Source organism: Danio rerio, chromosome 21 (genome assembly GCF_052040795.2).
Source record: "Danio rerio strain M-AB ecotype USA chromosome 21, GRCz13ab, whole genome shotgun sequence".
Lineage (NCBI taxonomy): Eukaryota > Metazoa > Chordata > Actinopteri > Cypriniformes > Danionidae > Danio > Danio rerio.
Window position 1 is genome coordinate 30604695 of NC_141041.1, and position 15601 is coordinate 30620295.

Genomic DNA, 15601 nt, shown 5'->3' on the forward strand with positions numbered 1-15601 from the left:
GCGGACAGTTCGCTCATCACGTCACTACCGCCATCTGGTGCACAACAGCAATGAGCGACGACGAACGACTTTTGTTTTTCATTTACATCATATATGATTTTATTAAATAAACACAAAAAGCGTAACAAAACATGAACACAATAAGCTTCCGATATGATCAGAAGTGCTATGGAATAAAAGTAAAACACAAATAACAGCAACTCTTTGGTGAAAGAGAAAATATATGCATAAATCTGTAACAAAACATTACCGGTTAAGCACCATATGCCTTCTTTTTATAGTAGTTTTAGTATTTCTTTTAGTATTGCAATATTATTTTTATAGTAATAGTATTGTAATAATAACAACACCACTTCTAATACTAATAATTATTATACAAAATAACAATTAGTGTGCTATTTTATAACAATATATTATCATCATCATCTTACGTCTCAGACATTAAACAATATTAATACATAATATAATAAACTTATATGTATTTAAAATACTTATAATGTTATTTTTACACAATATGTAACATTATTATTCCCTAATAAATTATATATCATAGTCCACAACTTAATTTTCATAAGTAACAATCCTCTTAAAATAAGGTTTTCAACATTTCCAACATTAAAAACAACTTAAAATGAAGTAAAATAAACTATTTACCATTCCCAAGAACTGCTTAGATATGTAAAAATGTATGCCAAACTTCTCAGTAAAGAAGACTGCTGAGAATTTTGAATAAAATGTTAATGCTAATAATGTGATTACACCCTACATGCAGAGCTCATATTGTAACAGAACCACACTGCTCAGTAATGGCACATTAAAGCATGTCAGGATGAGACCTGTAGGAAGTATTAAACTAAAAAACAAATGCAGCAAAACAGGAAATGCTCTCGATCAGCTTGATGAGGTAAACTGGTTTCCAAATGCATCAGAAATATTCTTATGGTAATTCTCAGTGCATTGCAAAAGGAATGTGTCAAAGGTGTGAGCTGTGAGTGAGTGTAACAGACGTCATGTGGCTGTAGCTCAGAGCCTCATCCAGGGTCCAGGCCTTTGCCTAAGGCTGGTGTCTGATGACTGTGGCTGGGCTGTTTCTTCTTCTTGAGTGTCATTCCTCTCTCCTGCCATCCTCTGCTTACCATCTGCATCCTCCTCAGTCAAACTGCTCTCTGCACCACGAGGAGCATCCAGAAAAACAGGAGCATCGTCTGTTGAGGTGATGGAGGAAACACCAACCAAGGTAAGATGAGATAAGGTAAGATAAGGTAAGGTAAGGTAATACTTTATTGTCCTAGTTAGGAAAATTTGTCTTGGGCTCTTGCCCTCAAGCTGCAGTCATCACATACACAGAAAAACATGTACAAAACGTACATAAAAACAGATGAGTATATAAATAAATAAATCTACAACCCTATGGCCCCATCCCAAAAAAAAGTTACATATCCACCTCTATACACTGTATACACATAAAAAAACAAAAGAGAAATACTCTCAGTCTAAGCCATCACTATTTAATAGCTTAATGCTCAACAGATAAAAAGAGTTTTCTAAAGAGATATCTATTTAATCTACAGTAAGGTACTCTAAACCTTTTCCCCTGAAGGTAACATCTCATACTCATTATGCAAAACATGTGATAAGTCACAAATGATTTGAACCACTGATCATCTTCTGTTTGTTTTGTAAATTAAATTGATACTTTTATTTAAGCTGATTTAGAAGCATTGGGAAAAATTCAACACTGATTGCAATAATAAATGGTTCCTGAGCAGCAAATGATCATGAGTGACATTAAACACTGAAGTAATGATGCTGAAAATACATTTTTCACATCATAGAAATAAATTACATATTGAAATATATCCAAGGGATAGTTCAGAATCAGTTTTATTGCCAAGTGTGCTTCACACACACAAAGAAATTAGTTTTGGCTACAGAAGCTTCCAGTGTACATAAGTGACAACACAAAATAAATAGTTCACCCAATATGTGAACCTGCCATCAATTACACAGCATCCATGTGTTCCAGGCCTTTTAGAACTTCCTTTCTTTGTTGAACACAAAAGATACTATAAAGCAAAGGTCTCAAACTGGATTCCTGGAGGGTCACAGCTATGCTTAGTTTTGCTCCAACCCTAATCAAACACAGCTGTTCCAAATAATCAAGGTGTTCAAGACCACTAGAGACTATTAAGCAGGTGTCAGTTGGAGCTAAACTGTGCAGAACTGTGGCCCTCCAGGGATTTGAGTTTGAGACCAAACTTATTATTATGAATTATTATTAAGCCCCTGTTTATTTTTTTCCCCAATTTCTGTTTAAGGGAGAGATGATTTTCAACCCATTTCTAAACAACAGTTTTAATAAAACAGTTATTTAATAAAAATAAAACTGATTTATTTTATCTTTGCCTTGATGACAGTAAACAATATTTTTCTAGATATTTTTTTTTGAAAGACACTTCTATACAGCTTAAAGTGACATTTAAAGGCTTAACTAGGTTAATTAGGTTAACTACGCAGGTTAGGGTAATTAGGCAAGTTATTGTATAACGATGGCTTGTTCTGTAGACTATCGAAAAGAAATAAAGCCTGAAGGGGCTAATAATTTTGACCTTAAAATGGTCTTAAAAAATTAAAAACTGCTGTCATTCTAGCTGAAATAAAACAAAAAAGACTTTCTCCAGAAGAAAAAATATTATCAGACAAACTGTGAAGATTTCCTTGCTCTGGTAAACATCATTTGGGAAATATAAAAAAATAAATAAAATGAAATAAATCAATCAATCAATCAAAGAGGGGTTAATAATTCTGACTTCAACTGTATGTCATTAGGGATGTCTGACTTCTTGTTAGTGTGCATCAAGGTTCAAATTTCATAATAATTATAAACTACACTAATGGAAGAATAAAACCAGTTTCTTTTATTGAACCAAACCTGCAGAGTGTGAACACACACCCTAAGCGACTTCTTCAGTAGTGATATTAAAATAATAACATTGAAGTAATAATGTTAAAGCAATAAAAGTATTAAAGTAATTATTAAGTAATAATAATAACTAAATATAATAAAAGCACCAGCATCTTCTCATCTCATTTACTTTTTGCTTGCTTAACTGTTGTACAAATTTTTTAAAAAATTACATTTGTGATGAGATTTACGTTTTATGTAATATTTTTACCAGTTTCATCCTCTTGTTGGTTATTCAGGTCTTCCGTCCCAATCACACTAGGAGTGTCCAAATCACCTGCACAAACAAACATGATTCTACAGTGAAATGATCTCTCCGTTACTGTGGATACAAGTCACAAAGAATCATCACATTTCTATTTGTCTCAGGCATTCTCCTGTACCTTTGTTTCGAACGGTTTGTTTGGGATGCTGAAGCGGATCTGAGAGTAGTTCACTTCCATCTCTTCCATACGTCATAACTGGGGAACAGTCAGACATTGTGCATTAGTGACTGGTTGGTCTGGTTAATGCAGTCATGTGTGTGGTTGTGAGTAAGGTGTTTTACCAGGAGTGCTGGCAGACGAGTGCATGCGTTTACGTGCTTCTTCTCGTCTCTGCTGAAGACGTGTCGAGTCTCCTATCATCACCTGTGAGTGTAAACAGACATCGACATTTGATTTACTAATTTAGTCGACGCGTTTGTCCAAAGCAACTTACAATTGAGGAGGAATTCAGCGACTTAACAAGAAGAGGCAATACACACAACTGCTGGTTAAACAAAGTCATTTGTTTGTGTTTAGAATTTGGAGTAAAGAGGGGGAGGTTTTTTTGAGAGAGAGAGAGAGAGAGAGAGAGAGAGAGAGTGTGTGTGTTTCTACAGGTGGTTTGTCCAGCCCACTCACCCGTGTCTCACATCTGGACAAAATGAGAGAGAATGAAGTTGAGTGATTGCTGATCTTACCTTCACTCGGACCTGCTCGGGTGGATAGAGGCCTCCCCAGATGAACTGCAGGTAACTGAAGAGCACAATCACACTGAGGAATGTGAAGTTACTCGCCACTCCAACAATGGCAGACATCACCGGGAAGTTATACAGGAGGAATCTGTTGTAAAGGGAAGAGCGTCACATGATTGTCTTAATTCAACGCATCCCCCTTTTTGAAAACAGGTTAATTTTGCAACTCCCCTAGAGATAATAGTTGAGTTTTACCATTTTTGAATCCATTCAGCCAGGTCTGGCGGAAACACTTTTAGCTTAGCTTAGCATAAATTATTAAATTGGATTAGATCGTTAGCATCACACTCAAAAAAATAAAACAGTTTCGATAATTTTCTTTTTTGAAGCTTGATTCTTTTGTAGTTACATTGTGTACTAAGACACCGAAAAAAAATGAAAAGTTGCACCTTTCTAGTTCGATATGACTAGCTGTACTATGACTGCAGCAGGCGCAATGATATTACACAGATTCTAACTAGTTCTAAATGTAGGGCTTTTTTGCTGCTGGGGACTATTTTTAGGTGCTGCATAATTTCATTGCGCCTGCATCTGCTCATCTCATTTACTCTTTGTTTTTTGTGATTTTGTTTTTAAATGTAATTTGTGAGTACATTTACACTGATCTTTGGGGGGAAAACTACTTTGCTTGTGTGACATAACAAATATCTTCTAACATAAAGGATAATTTTGCAGAATTATGGCATCATTCTAACTGCATTTCACAACACAGTCACACAAATCCCTTTTGGACTTTCAAGAGATGTTTTTGCTAGTGAGTGAAATATCAGACAATGAATAATAGCACAAATCTTTAAACAAACGGTGTGTTGGAAATTGCATAATACAAATACAAACATGTCTCTCTTTTTGCTTATTTTGCTTGCTTGAAATTAATTGCAAGCATTAATTAATTTACAAGAAGCAAAAACTGGGACTTTTATCTTGTAAAATATGGTAAATAAACTGATTAAATGAAACAATGACAATTACCTAACGCCAGTAAAGTAGGCATGAATCCTCAGCTGGGCAGAATAAATCTGAACCCTGCGAGACTGAATCTCGATCACAGCCCCAACGGCAGGATGATACTGTAAAAGACAGATCAATATACAGTCTTCTATACATCAATATATAGTTTTTACAGTACATAGATATTTGCTCTTAAAATGATCATTCCCATCAGTCTTATGTAAATGCTCAATAACAATTCTGTCCCTTTTATTCATAATTGACAAACTCACAATGTCTAGTTTGAGATCTGGGAAAAGCTCGACCTCAACGAGCTGTTTCTGCTCAGACACGCCGGACAGCAAGAGTGGAGAGAACAACAGTGTGCTGAGGGTCTGCAGGAGATTAGAGCGGTAGTGCAGCATCGTCTGATGGGGAAGAAACAAGGACTGAGTAATTATGAGTTAACAGGCATTTACTGGCAATCATTAGAACATAAAAGATTGTTTCTTATGTGCTGATTTGCCTCTCAGTTTTGTGTGTTTGTTTGTGTGCTCCTTGATATTTTATGGAAACATTTGAAAAGCTAATATCCTCGTAATAATTATATATTTCACAATAAACGGATCAATAAAATATTGCTAGTTTTACATGTGCATTTCCCAATAGGGAAGTTATTTGCAACCCAATAAATTTATTTGCAAATGTCTAAAAATAAAGGACTCTATTTCAACGGTCCATGTGCAAAACGGAAAGCGCAGGGCACAAACGCATTCAGGGCGTGTCAGAATCCATATTTGCTAATTTAAGGATGGGAAAATCCACTTTGCGCCGTGGCGCATGGTCTAAAAGGGTTGAGTTTATTTTCTTAATGAGTTATAGGTGTGTTTTGAGAATAAACCAATCAGAGTCTCATCTCCCATTCCCTTTAAGAGCCTTGCGGCGTGCCATAAGCACATTTGGTATTTACTTGACATAAAGTAAGTGTAGGTGGAAAAACTGAGCATTTCACAAGCAAACAGTTAACAGTTTTTTTTTTAACAGAAAACAGTTTAACAGAGCATCAACCGCGCGAGAGTGAGAGATAAATGCTCTACTTTTACTTTCGCTCTCGTGGATAGGGAAACCTTTACACACAGACATCAATTAGCCTATAAATAATTAATTTTGTTTGTTAAGCGCAAATATTTGTTTCAAAACCTGCAGGTGGGCAAATCTAAGCTTGTTTTTAATAAAACAAATATAAATATGGATATAATAAATAGTACGGCTAATAATAATAACATTATACAAAAGCAAATTGTTATGAATGAACTGAAAAATCCTCCCGAGATGAAGAGGACATAAAAGCAGTGGCTTTTCATATTTATGTAGGCTAGAAAATAATGTTTTGTAATATTTTAATCCTTTATATTTATATCCTATATATATATATATATATATATATATATATATATATATATATATATTCTTATTATATCCTATATATATCCTTAATATTTAAATGTTTTCATATGTGAAGATATTTGCATATTGCTCTACATCTTGTGTGTATTAAGCAGTGTGTAAGCGAGATGCAACTCTGCGCTGGAGTTTAGACCAGGTTTGTTTTGGTCTAATGAAAAATCTATTATAGTTTCTCAAAATAGCAACGCACCAGCAGCGCGCCTCAGAACGCCTTCCTTTTTAGACCAGAACGCCTATGGGCGCACATATGAGCGCTAATGCATTTGCTAGTTAAAGAGTGTAGCGCAACGCCTCAAAACAACTCTTGCGCCAAGCTGAAACTACTAAACAAGTATTGCGTCATGCCTTGCGCCACATTGCGCCGGGTGTATGATAGGGCCCAAACATTCTAGTATGGTCATGAGTAAGGTACTAACAATCACCATGGCATGGACAACTTTGAAGTCCTGTATGCTGGCTGATAAAGGATATTTAGATACTTATTCATTTGTATTTGTATTTTGAAGCTGCACAGTGATCCTTAAATCAAATGACTTATGTTCTAAAACACAGGTGTCAAACTCAGTTCCATAAGGGCCGCAGATCTGCACAGTTTAGTTCCAACCCTAATTAAACACACCTGGTCAAACTAATTCAAGTCCTTCAGGCGTGTTTGAAACCTACAGGTAAGTGTGTTGGAGCAGGATTGGAACTAAACTGTACAGGGCTTCGGCCCTCCAGGAATTGAGTTTGACACCCATTCTAAAAGATGACTGACAGGATTATATATATATATATATATATATATATATATATATATATATATATATATATATATATATATATATATATATATATATATATATATATTAAAAATTACAATTTAATGACAGCTGTCTTTACTCACGGAGCGGGCCACTGAGTGAACAACTGTCCCATCATTGGAATAGCAAGACATTTTGACCATGAACATGCCAAGCTGTTCGTTAACAGGAGATTCAGGCATTTCCAGTTCCAGAGAGATCCTGTAGGCCTGACCAGACATCATCACCTATCACAATTAAAAATATGACCAAAAAAAATAAAATAAATCAATGTCATAACAAACCAACATTTATTAAACGAATAGTACACTAAAATAAAAAAAAAACGATTTATCATTAATTCACACTCTAATGGTTCTTATATATCTTGAACACAAAAGAAGATATTTTGAAGAATGTGGAAATCATTAGAAAAAATAATACAATAAAATAATTTTTTTAATTTAATTGGTTTTTATTTAACCAATAGAAAAAATAAAAATCTGATTTGATAATGCCTGTAAATAAATTATTTTATTATTTTTGTGTAAATCATCCTTTTTAATTATTTAGGCCAATTCACAATATTAACAAACTATTAACTACAACTTTACCAAACTATTAACTACACTATTAACAAACTATTACCACGTGCGCCTGCCATCTAAATAATTTGTTGTTTTAATATGTTTCAACTTTTCTTATCTCTATTAGATAATGTTGGTGTTTTTAGTTTATTTCGTACATATACATTTCATTAAGATCTACATAACTATGTCTATTTTAGTGTTTCTTAACTATGCTTGATTGATTGAATAATTTTTGTATTGCTTTTTAGGTTGACAATTTTAACATCTGTCTAGGGACAAAGGATGAAAATAGTCTTCTGGCTAATTCTGGTGCATATGCCGCAATGCTAATTAATGTACACTGTCCCTGCCAAATAGAAAAACAAATAAATAAATAAATAAATAAAACTTTTGCCTAAAATTAACATTTAATTTGCTCCTTATTAATAGTTAGTAATGTGCTGATTTATTTGAAATATCATCATGTGGAAAAAGGCCTTAATCAGAAATATTATTATACAATTATAGTAATATTCTGCTAATAAGCAATTAGTGAGAACTGGTCAAATGCAACCATCATTCCACACAAAACTGTTAAAATGTACATGCATCTTTAAAGGGATAGTTCACACAAAAATTTAAATTCTGTCATCATTTACACACTCTTTACATTGACCTCCATGGTAGAAAAAAAAAACTAACATTATAGAGCTCAATGGTTAAAGTTTTTGATCTTTCTTTAAAATATCTTCTTTTGTGGTAAAAAAAAAAAAATCAATAATAATAAAAAGGTTTAGAACCAAATAAATGGTGAAAACATTTTGGCGTAAACATCATGCAAAAACTAATGCCGGGTATATCCCTCAAAGCATTTTTAAGCATTGTTTCTTCATTGTAAATACAGATTAATGGCAGGACTGTGATGTACCTGGTCTCTTCCGTTCTTCAAGAGCGAAACATTAGCCATCGGGAAAGAACAGAGAACGGCATCCGAAGCCTCACAATCTGTCCTGTTAGGGGTGAAACATGAATGACCCACAATGCAACACGAACACCAGTAATTCCTCCAACAGTATTTGTTCACTGGACCAAACTAATGAAAAACTCAGTCGTGCGCAAGCAGACCATTATCAAAACGGGTCAGGAATGTGATGATGTGTCTGTACCTGTAATAGTAGTGCACCGGTGTGGAGAAGCTGACGCTGGGCATGTAGGAGTAATAAAAGCTCCCATATAAGAAGATGGAGACCCAGAGGAGAAGCACAAGGACACACAGCAGGATGGCGGCTCTTAAAAGCGTCCTGCGAGCTCTTAGCAGGGTCACCGCAGCCACGTCCTGAAGCCAAAGCAATAATGGTCCCATTGCTGCGCCCATGGTTGGCAGTCCTTCACCGTCCCATACAGGAGCAAGTCGTCTTGGTTCAGGGCGTCTGCCAGTCTGCCCTTCCACTGCAAACAATGGGGTTTGTTCCTCTTCACTCATTCAAACCTCTTACACGCTATTCAATAACGTGTACAGTCTGCATCACTGCATCTATTTATGCTCGGTATCTGTTGTGAGAATTAATTGTGTGAAAATACTGGTCAGCTAGAGAGAATGTGCATTCAAAAAGTCAAACTGAGGTCTAATCGTCTTTAGATCTCGCTCTTTGGCTGAAGACATGATGTGCTCGTTTCTTATATGAGCAGCCCCTGCAGTGTTCTTCTGTAATTGTGGATGAAGTCATGGAGTACACTAAAAAGGAACAAAAGAAATACAGGATTAAATACGTTAGATTGAAATCGTATTAAATGTAATCATAATTAAACATACAACAAATTTTAATGATCACATATTTTTAGGATAATGACATGACAACTTATCCAAAATTAATAATAAAACAAAAGACTACTGGCTTGGTCATATGACATTTCAAGCTTCAAAGCTGTGAATGTTTTGTTTATAGTCATTTTACTGCATCCTGTGTAACTTATTTTGACATTTTCTTTTGACAGATGTTATTAGAAATATTACAGTCATAATACACTCACTGGCCAATTTATTAGGTACAACTGTCCAACTGCTCATAAACGCAAATTTGTAATCAGCCAACCACATGGCAGCAACTTAATGCATTTAGCCATGTAGACATGTTCAAGACAATCTGCTACAGTTCAAACCGAGCATCAAAATGGGAAAGAAAGGTGATTTAATTAACTGAACAAGACGGGCTGGTCTGAGTATTTCAGAAACTGTTGATCTGCTGGAATTTTCATGCACAACGATCTCTGAGGTTTACAGAGAATGATCCGGAAAAAATATCCAGTGAGAGGCAGTTCTGTGGGCGCAAATGCCTTGTTGATGCCAGAGGTCAGAGGAGAATGGCCAGACTGGTTCGAGCTGATAGAAAGGCAACAGTAACTCCACTTGTTATAACCGAGATATGCAGGAAAGCATCTCTGAAAGCACAACATATCAAATATTGAGGCGGATGGGCTACAGCAGCAGACAACTACAACAGGTGCCACTATTGTCAGCTAAGAACAGGAAACTGAGACTACAATTCGCATAGGCTCACCAAAAGTGGACAACAGAAAAATGGAAAAACGTTGCCTGGTTTGAAGAGTCTCAATTTCTGCTCTGACATTAGGATGGTAGGGTCAGAATTTGGCATCTATTTAAAAGTATTGACCCATCCTGCTTAGTATCAACAGTTCAGGCTGCTGGTGGTCGTGGTGGTATAATGGTGTGGGGGATATTTTCTTGGCACACTTTGGGCCCATTAGTACCAAGTGAGCATCATGTCAAAGTCACAACCTACCCGAGTATTGTTTCTGACTAACGTTATGTCCATCCCTTCATGACCACAGTGTATCCATCTTCTGATGTCTACTTCCAGCAGAATAACACACCAAGTCATAAAGATCTCAATCCAATAGAGCACCTTTGGGATGTGGTTGTGGAGATTCGCATCAAGGATTTGCAGCCGACAAATCTGCAGCAACTGTAGCAACTGTGTGATGCTATAATGTCAATATGGACCAAAATCAAAAAGGAATATGTCCAGTACCTTGTTGAATCTATGCCATCAAGGATTAAGGCAGCACTGAAGGCAAAAGTGGGTCCAACACGGTACTTGTAAGGTGTACCTAATAAAGTGACCGGTGAGTGTATACATATGTAACATCTGTGATTCTTAATATATTTTACGCTTTGAATAAATAGAAACTGACTCGAACTAAAACAAACCAATAAAGATAGATGAAGAATAAAGATAGATACTAATGTTTCTAAGTTACTCAAAGATAATGTCATTACAGCATGTCTTTAGCATAACGTTTCAGTTTTTCTGCACATGTATTCAATTGCCTCCTTGTCATACTTTCTTCAGTTATCTTACGCTAATATCAGTACATCAACTGTAAACAACCCGCAAACTCACCCTCTTCAGTCAGAAAATGCGCCATGGTCAGATAAAAAACATTTCGCTTCAGGACAAACTGATGAACAACTCCTGCCCTGTCTTCCTTTCCCTATAATGAGCTCGAGTGACGCATAATTTATGCACTTCATGGCGGAATGATCGATCTCCACATCAAATTAAGTCCAAAACCATAGCGAATTGCCGCAATTGACTATTTAGAGATCAGAGAAAAACAACCAACTGCTGAACTCAGTGGCGCCCCTTCCTGTGGGACAGAAACACGAGTACGGCAACAGAAGAGGTACAAAATACAGACTGTTTGATGCGTTTGCTTGTCAGTGGAGGCAATGCAGTACTGTAATTCATTCCAATGATTACAGTAAACCTGCTGTAGTCAACCTAAAACCTACAGTAGTTTGACATAAAACCAAAACAAAACCCATTCTTGTCTTAGGACATTTTTATTAGGCAGATTCTTAAATAACAGACACAATAAATATATAGTATAATCTGCTGGTTTTAAACATACAGAATAATAATAAATACCGTTATTGAACAACCATAACATTACCATTATGTCTTAGAACATTTTTGATTAACTTTTTATTACCTACACCAAATGTTGACGAATGAAGGTACATTTATAACAACTATTTATTTGTTAGACTACTTTATAGTCAAACCATGTTGCATTCAAATGCATTCAACAGACTTATTATATGACAGTGTGCTGCTGAAGAGGACAAATAAAACACGAGACAGGTGTTTTAAGAGTATAGTTTATTTTGTTTGACCTGCAAACTTATCTAAACAGAATAAACTTTCAGAAAACAGCACGAAAACAATATAATGTGCGCGCTCATGAATACAACCTGCGGTTGTCTTCAATAGTCCTTCTTTGCTCAACAACTCTGCTGAAAAACAAACCAAAACATTACAACAGCCAGACATACAGTTAACACATTACAGTTACCATGGTTTCTATTTTAAACTGTAGTAAACGAAAGTTTGAAACTATAATTGAATATAACTGTATAATATAATATAACTGTAAATGAATCTGATTTTTAGAAATATAAATGCTGTCACTCAGTGGATAGGGGACAATGCAGAACAAATTGGCATGCAAATCAAGGCAAAAACAAGTGTAGCTTGACTAGTGTAACTCCATTCATGGAAAACACCCATACACTTCCAATCACACACATACACTATGGACAATTTAGCCTACCAAATTCACCTATAGCGTATGTCTTTGGGCTCGTGGGGGAAACCGGCACCAACAGAAAACATGCAAACACCACACAGAAATGCCAACTGACCCAGCCGAGGGTCGAATCAGTGACCTTTTTGCTGTGAGGCGAGAGTACTACCTACTGCGCCACCGCGCTGCCCTAATTTCTAAATATTAAATAAATTAGGAAATCAATAGCAACTTTAATGTAATAGAGTTTGGTATATTTCAGCCCACCACCCTCAATCAAAATAGTTTTCTGGCCCTTCATAACAAAAAGTTTGGGCACCCCTGATTTAGAGGACAGAAGGGCCCCAAAATAATTCTGCTTATAGGGCCCCCAAATGTACAGGGCCAGCCCTGATAGCAGTGCACTCTGGAGGGGTGTTCTGATGTAAACAAATATTTGCTGTTAGTACTGTAATCTGTTGACAGGTCATGTCATTGTGATACAGAAAGGAAAAGACAGCAAGACAAAAATAAAACATAAGTAGAAGCTTGAACATATATAGAACATTCTCAAGTCAAGGCTCATCTGGGATCAATTTACCAATTCAGGACAGATTTAAAAAAACAAGTTTAATGGAAATGTATAGAAAAATTCACTTTGACAAAATAGTATGACAACAGAGACCTTTATAGTACATTTTAATCAACATGACATAAGCAATTGATCATGTAGATATCATCAGAGAATTGCACATAATCATTTGCATGGCTGTACCAAAGCATTTGCAACTTGTTCAAAGGAATGAGAAACATTGATGTGAAGATTGAACATGTAGTTTTAATTCTGATCTAAGAAATGTACCAAAGCGACTGAGAAAAACTGTAATATTGCTGTCCACCATTAGGAATCAGTCTCTCTTCATTCTTTCTCTCCCACTGAATGTTTCAGACAGCAGCCTTTTCATTTCTTAGGAGGAAACTAGGGGGCAGATTTGCAACAATGTGAATGTAACATGAGAATGGATGCAGAGGGAGCTGGAAAGATGTAAAGGTGTGCATGGCAAGCCGTTTTTACATTTCATCTAAACTGTACTTGTATCTATTTTATGCTACTAGTGCTTATTGTTTAGATACTGGTATATTTTCTACTAGTACTTGCATTACCTTGTGCTTATTCTATGTTACTAGTAACTTCTTAAGATCACTGAAAGATACTTATTACGGATTTTCTCAGTGGCTTTGGTGCATTTCTCAAAACACTGTTTACATTAGCACAACAGGTCATGCATTTCTCAAAACAATTAGTCATTTGTGCACATCATAGTAGCAGTTTCTCATTCCTTCCAACAAATTGTGAATGCTTTTGGACATGCATCAACTGCTTTCATACAACTCTTTGCTATTTATAACATTATCATTTGCTTATGTCATGCCAGTAAAAATTGCTACTAAACTAAACTTGTAAATGCTGAATAGTCATTCCATATAAAACTAATAGTTCTCATTTCACTACTCATTACATAGTCATTACATACAAAAATGTCAAACTACTTGTCAAAATCTGTCAAGAAAACTTTATTTAAAAAAAATAAATCTTTTTTTTTCTGAAAATGTCTTTAAAATTGAACAATTTGATGAATGATTTACAGACCTGTGTATGTTGTAGGTTCAGTTGAAATATGTACTGCAATATTGTTTACAGTTGTGCACAGTTGTGCTCTACCCAAAGGGAGTTTATGTTTGTTATAAATAAGAGTGTATTTATTCTTTTAACAATGCTGTGAATAAATTAGAATTGCAAAAAGCAAATGCAGTAAAAATGTGAAACATACATATTCAGTGTCTTGTACTCAGATACCTCACTAAATGCAGTGACGTCGAACTTAATTGAGTTTTCAGATGGCTGTGCAAATAGTCTATAGCCAAAGCAAATCTTGTTCATAAACAATGGTGTCAGGACTTTTCATTTTGATGACACTGACACTTTCATTTACATGATTAATTGATTTTGAGAAATGAACTATCTATTTTGAGCATGTGTTGCGCTTTTGCAGGTTATCAACTAGATTTTGTAGTTTGTACTAATTGTTTTGAGAAATGCATTAACTGTTGAGCAGAAATGCACTAGTGTTGTGAGAAACGCACCAAAGCGACTGAGAAAAACTGTAATGCAGTGATGTCTAACTTTAATGTAGCTTTCAAATGGCTGTGCAAATAGTATATAGTGCTGTCTTAAGCATTTTCAGGACGTGTCACCAAAATCAGACTTTTTTTCCTTTGGAAAAAATGTACATGGGGAACTGTCATAATGAAAACATGACAAAGCCATTTGACTATCTTGTTTATAAACAATGGTGTCAGGACTTTTCATTTTGGTGACACTGACACTTTGATGGACAACTATAAAAAACTATAATCACTGCTCATTATTTAGATAATCTTTGCTATTAATTGTGGCAGTGGGTAGCAGAATCACTTCACAGCAAGAGGGTTGCTGGTTCGAGCCTCGGCTGGGTCAGTTGGCATTTCTGTGTGGAGTTTGAGTGTTCTCCCGTGTTGGTGTGGGTCTCCTCCTGGTGCTCCAGTTTCCCCCACAGTCCAAAGACATGCACTATAGGTGAATTGGGTAAGCTAAAGTTGTCCATATGTGTGTGAATGAGTGTGTATGGATGTTTCACAGAGTTTGGTTGCAGCTAGAAGGGCATCCGCTGCGTAAAAGATATGCTAGATAAGTTGGCGGTTCATTCCGCTGTGGCGTCCCCAGATTAACAAAGGGACTAAGCCAAAATTAAAATTAATGAATGAGTGCTTTGAGGTCTTTGAAATGTGCATTTTATGAAAGCAGTTTTCATACACTCTGAAGGAAATTATATTTACACTATCTGTATCCTTATATAGCAGTACTCACTTGTCTAGAGATGCTGTGCACAGTATGGCTGATGAGGAGTTCAGATCAGCACAGTTTGGCTACTATCTATTATTATTGTCTTATATTTGCAAGCTTTCAGGCAGTTTAAATTTCCTTTGACATGAATAATCAGAAGATTTGGTGAGAAACTGAAGTGCGAGGTTACGTTAAAAATGATAAATTGTGCTGAAAACCTAAAGATATTAAATTTAATTTCTAAGATGAAAACTTTCATTTTGATTTCAAAGAAACTTTAAATAGACACAAATACAAATTCAAGATAATACACATTTAATAGACACTAGCTTTCTATTTAAAATGTTACTAAGATTTTTGTTTGTTTGTTTTACAAGTAAAACTTTTAACTGAACTCTTCGTTCAGATTAGTCATAAGAC

The 15601-nt window shown here is 35.5% G+C and overlaps 1 protein-coding gene across 3 annotated transcripts; it reads right to left on the reverse strand.

The window, feature by feature from the left end:
• Positions 1 to 69: 69 nt before the first annotated feature.
• On the reverse strand, positions 70 to 11356 carry bscl2 (BSCL2 lipid droplet biogenesis associated, seipin). 3 transcript variants are annotated; one of them, NM_001423731.2, is given in 12 exon segments: positions 70 to 332; positions 381 to 1205; positions 3177 to 3242; positions 3349 to 3426; positions 3513 to 3594; positions 3909 to 4050; positions 4935 to 5032; positions 5186 to 5320; positions 7246 to 7389; positions 8639 to 8720; positions 8877 to 9445; positions 11133 to 11356. In NM_001423731.2, coding segments are annotated over 10 exon segments (1218 nt in total). In that variant the 5' UTR covers positions 9086 to 9445; positions 11133 to 11356; the 3' UTR covers positions 70 to 332; positions 381 to 1023.
• Positions 11357 to 15601: the final 4245 nt, after the last annotated feature.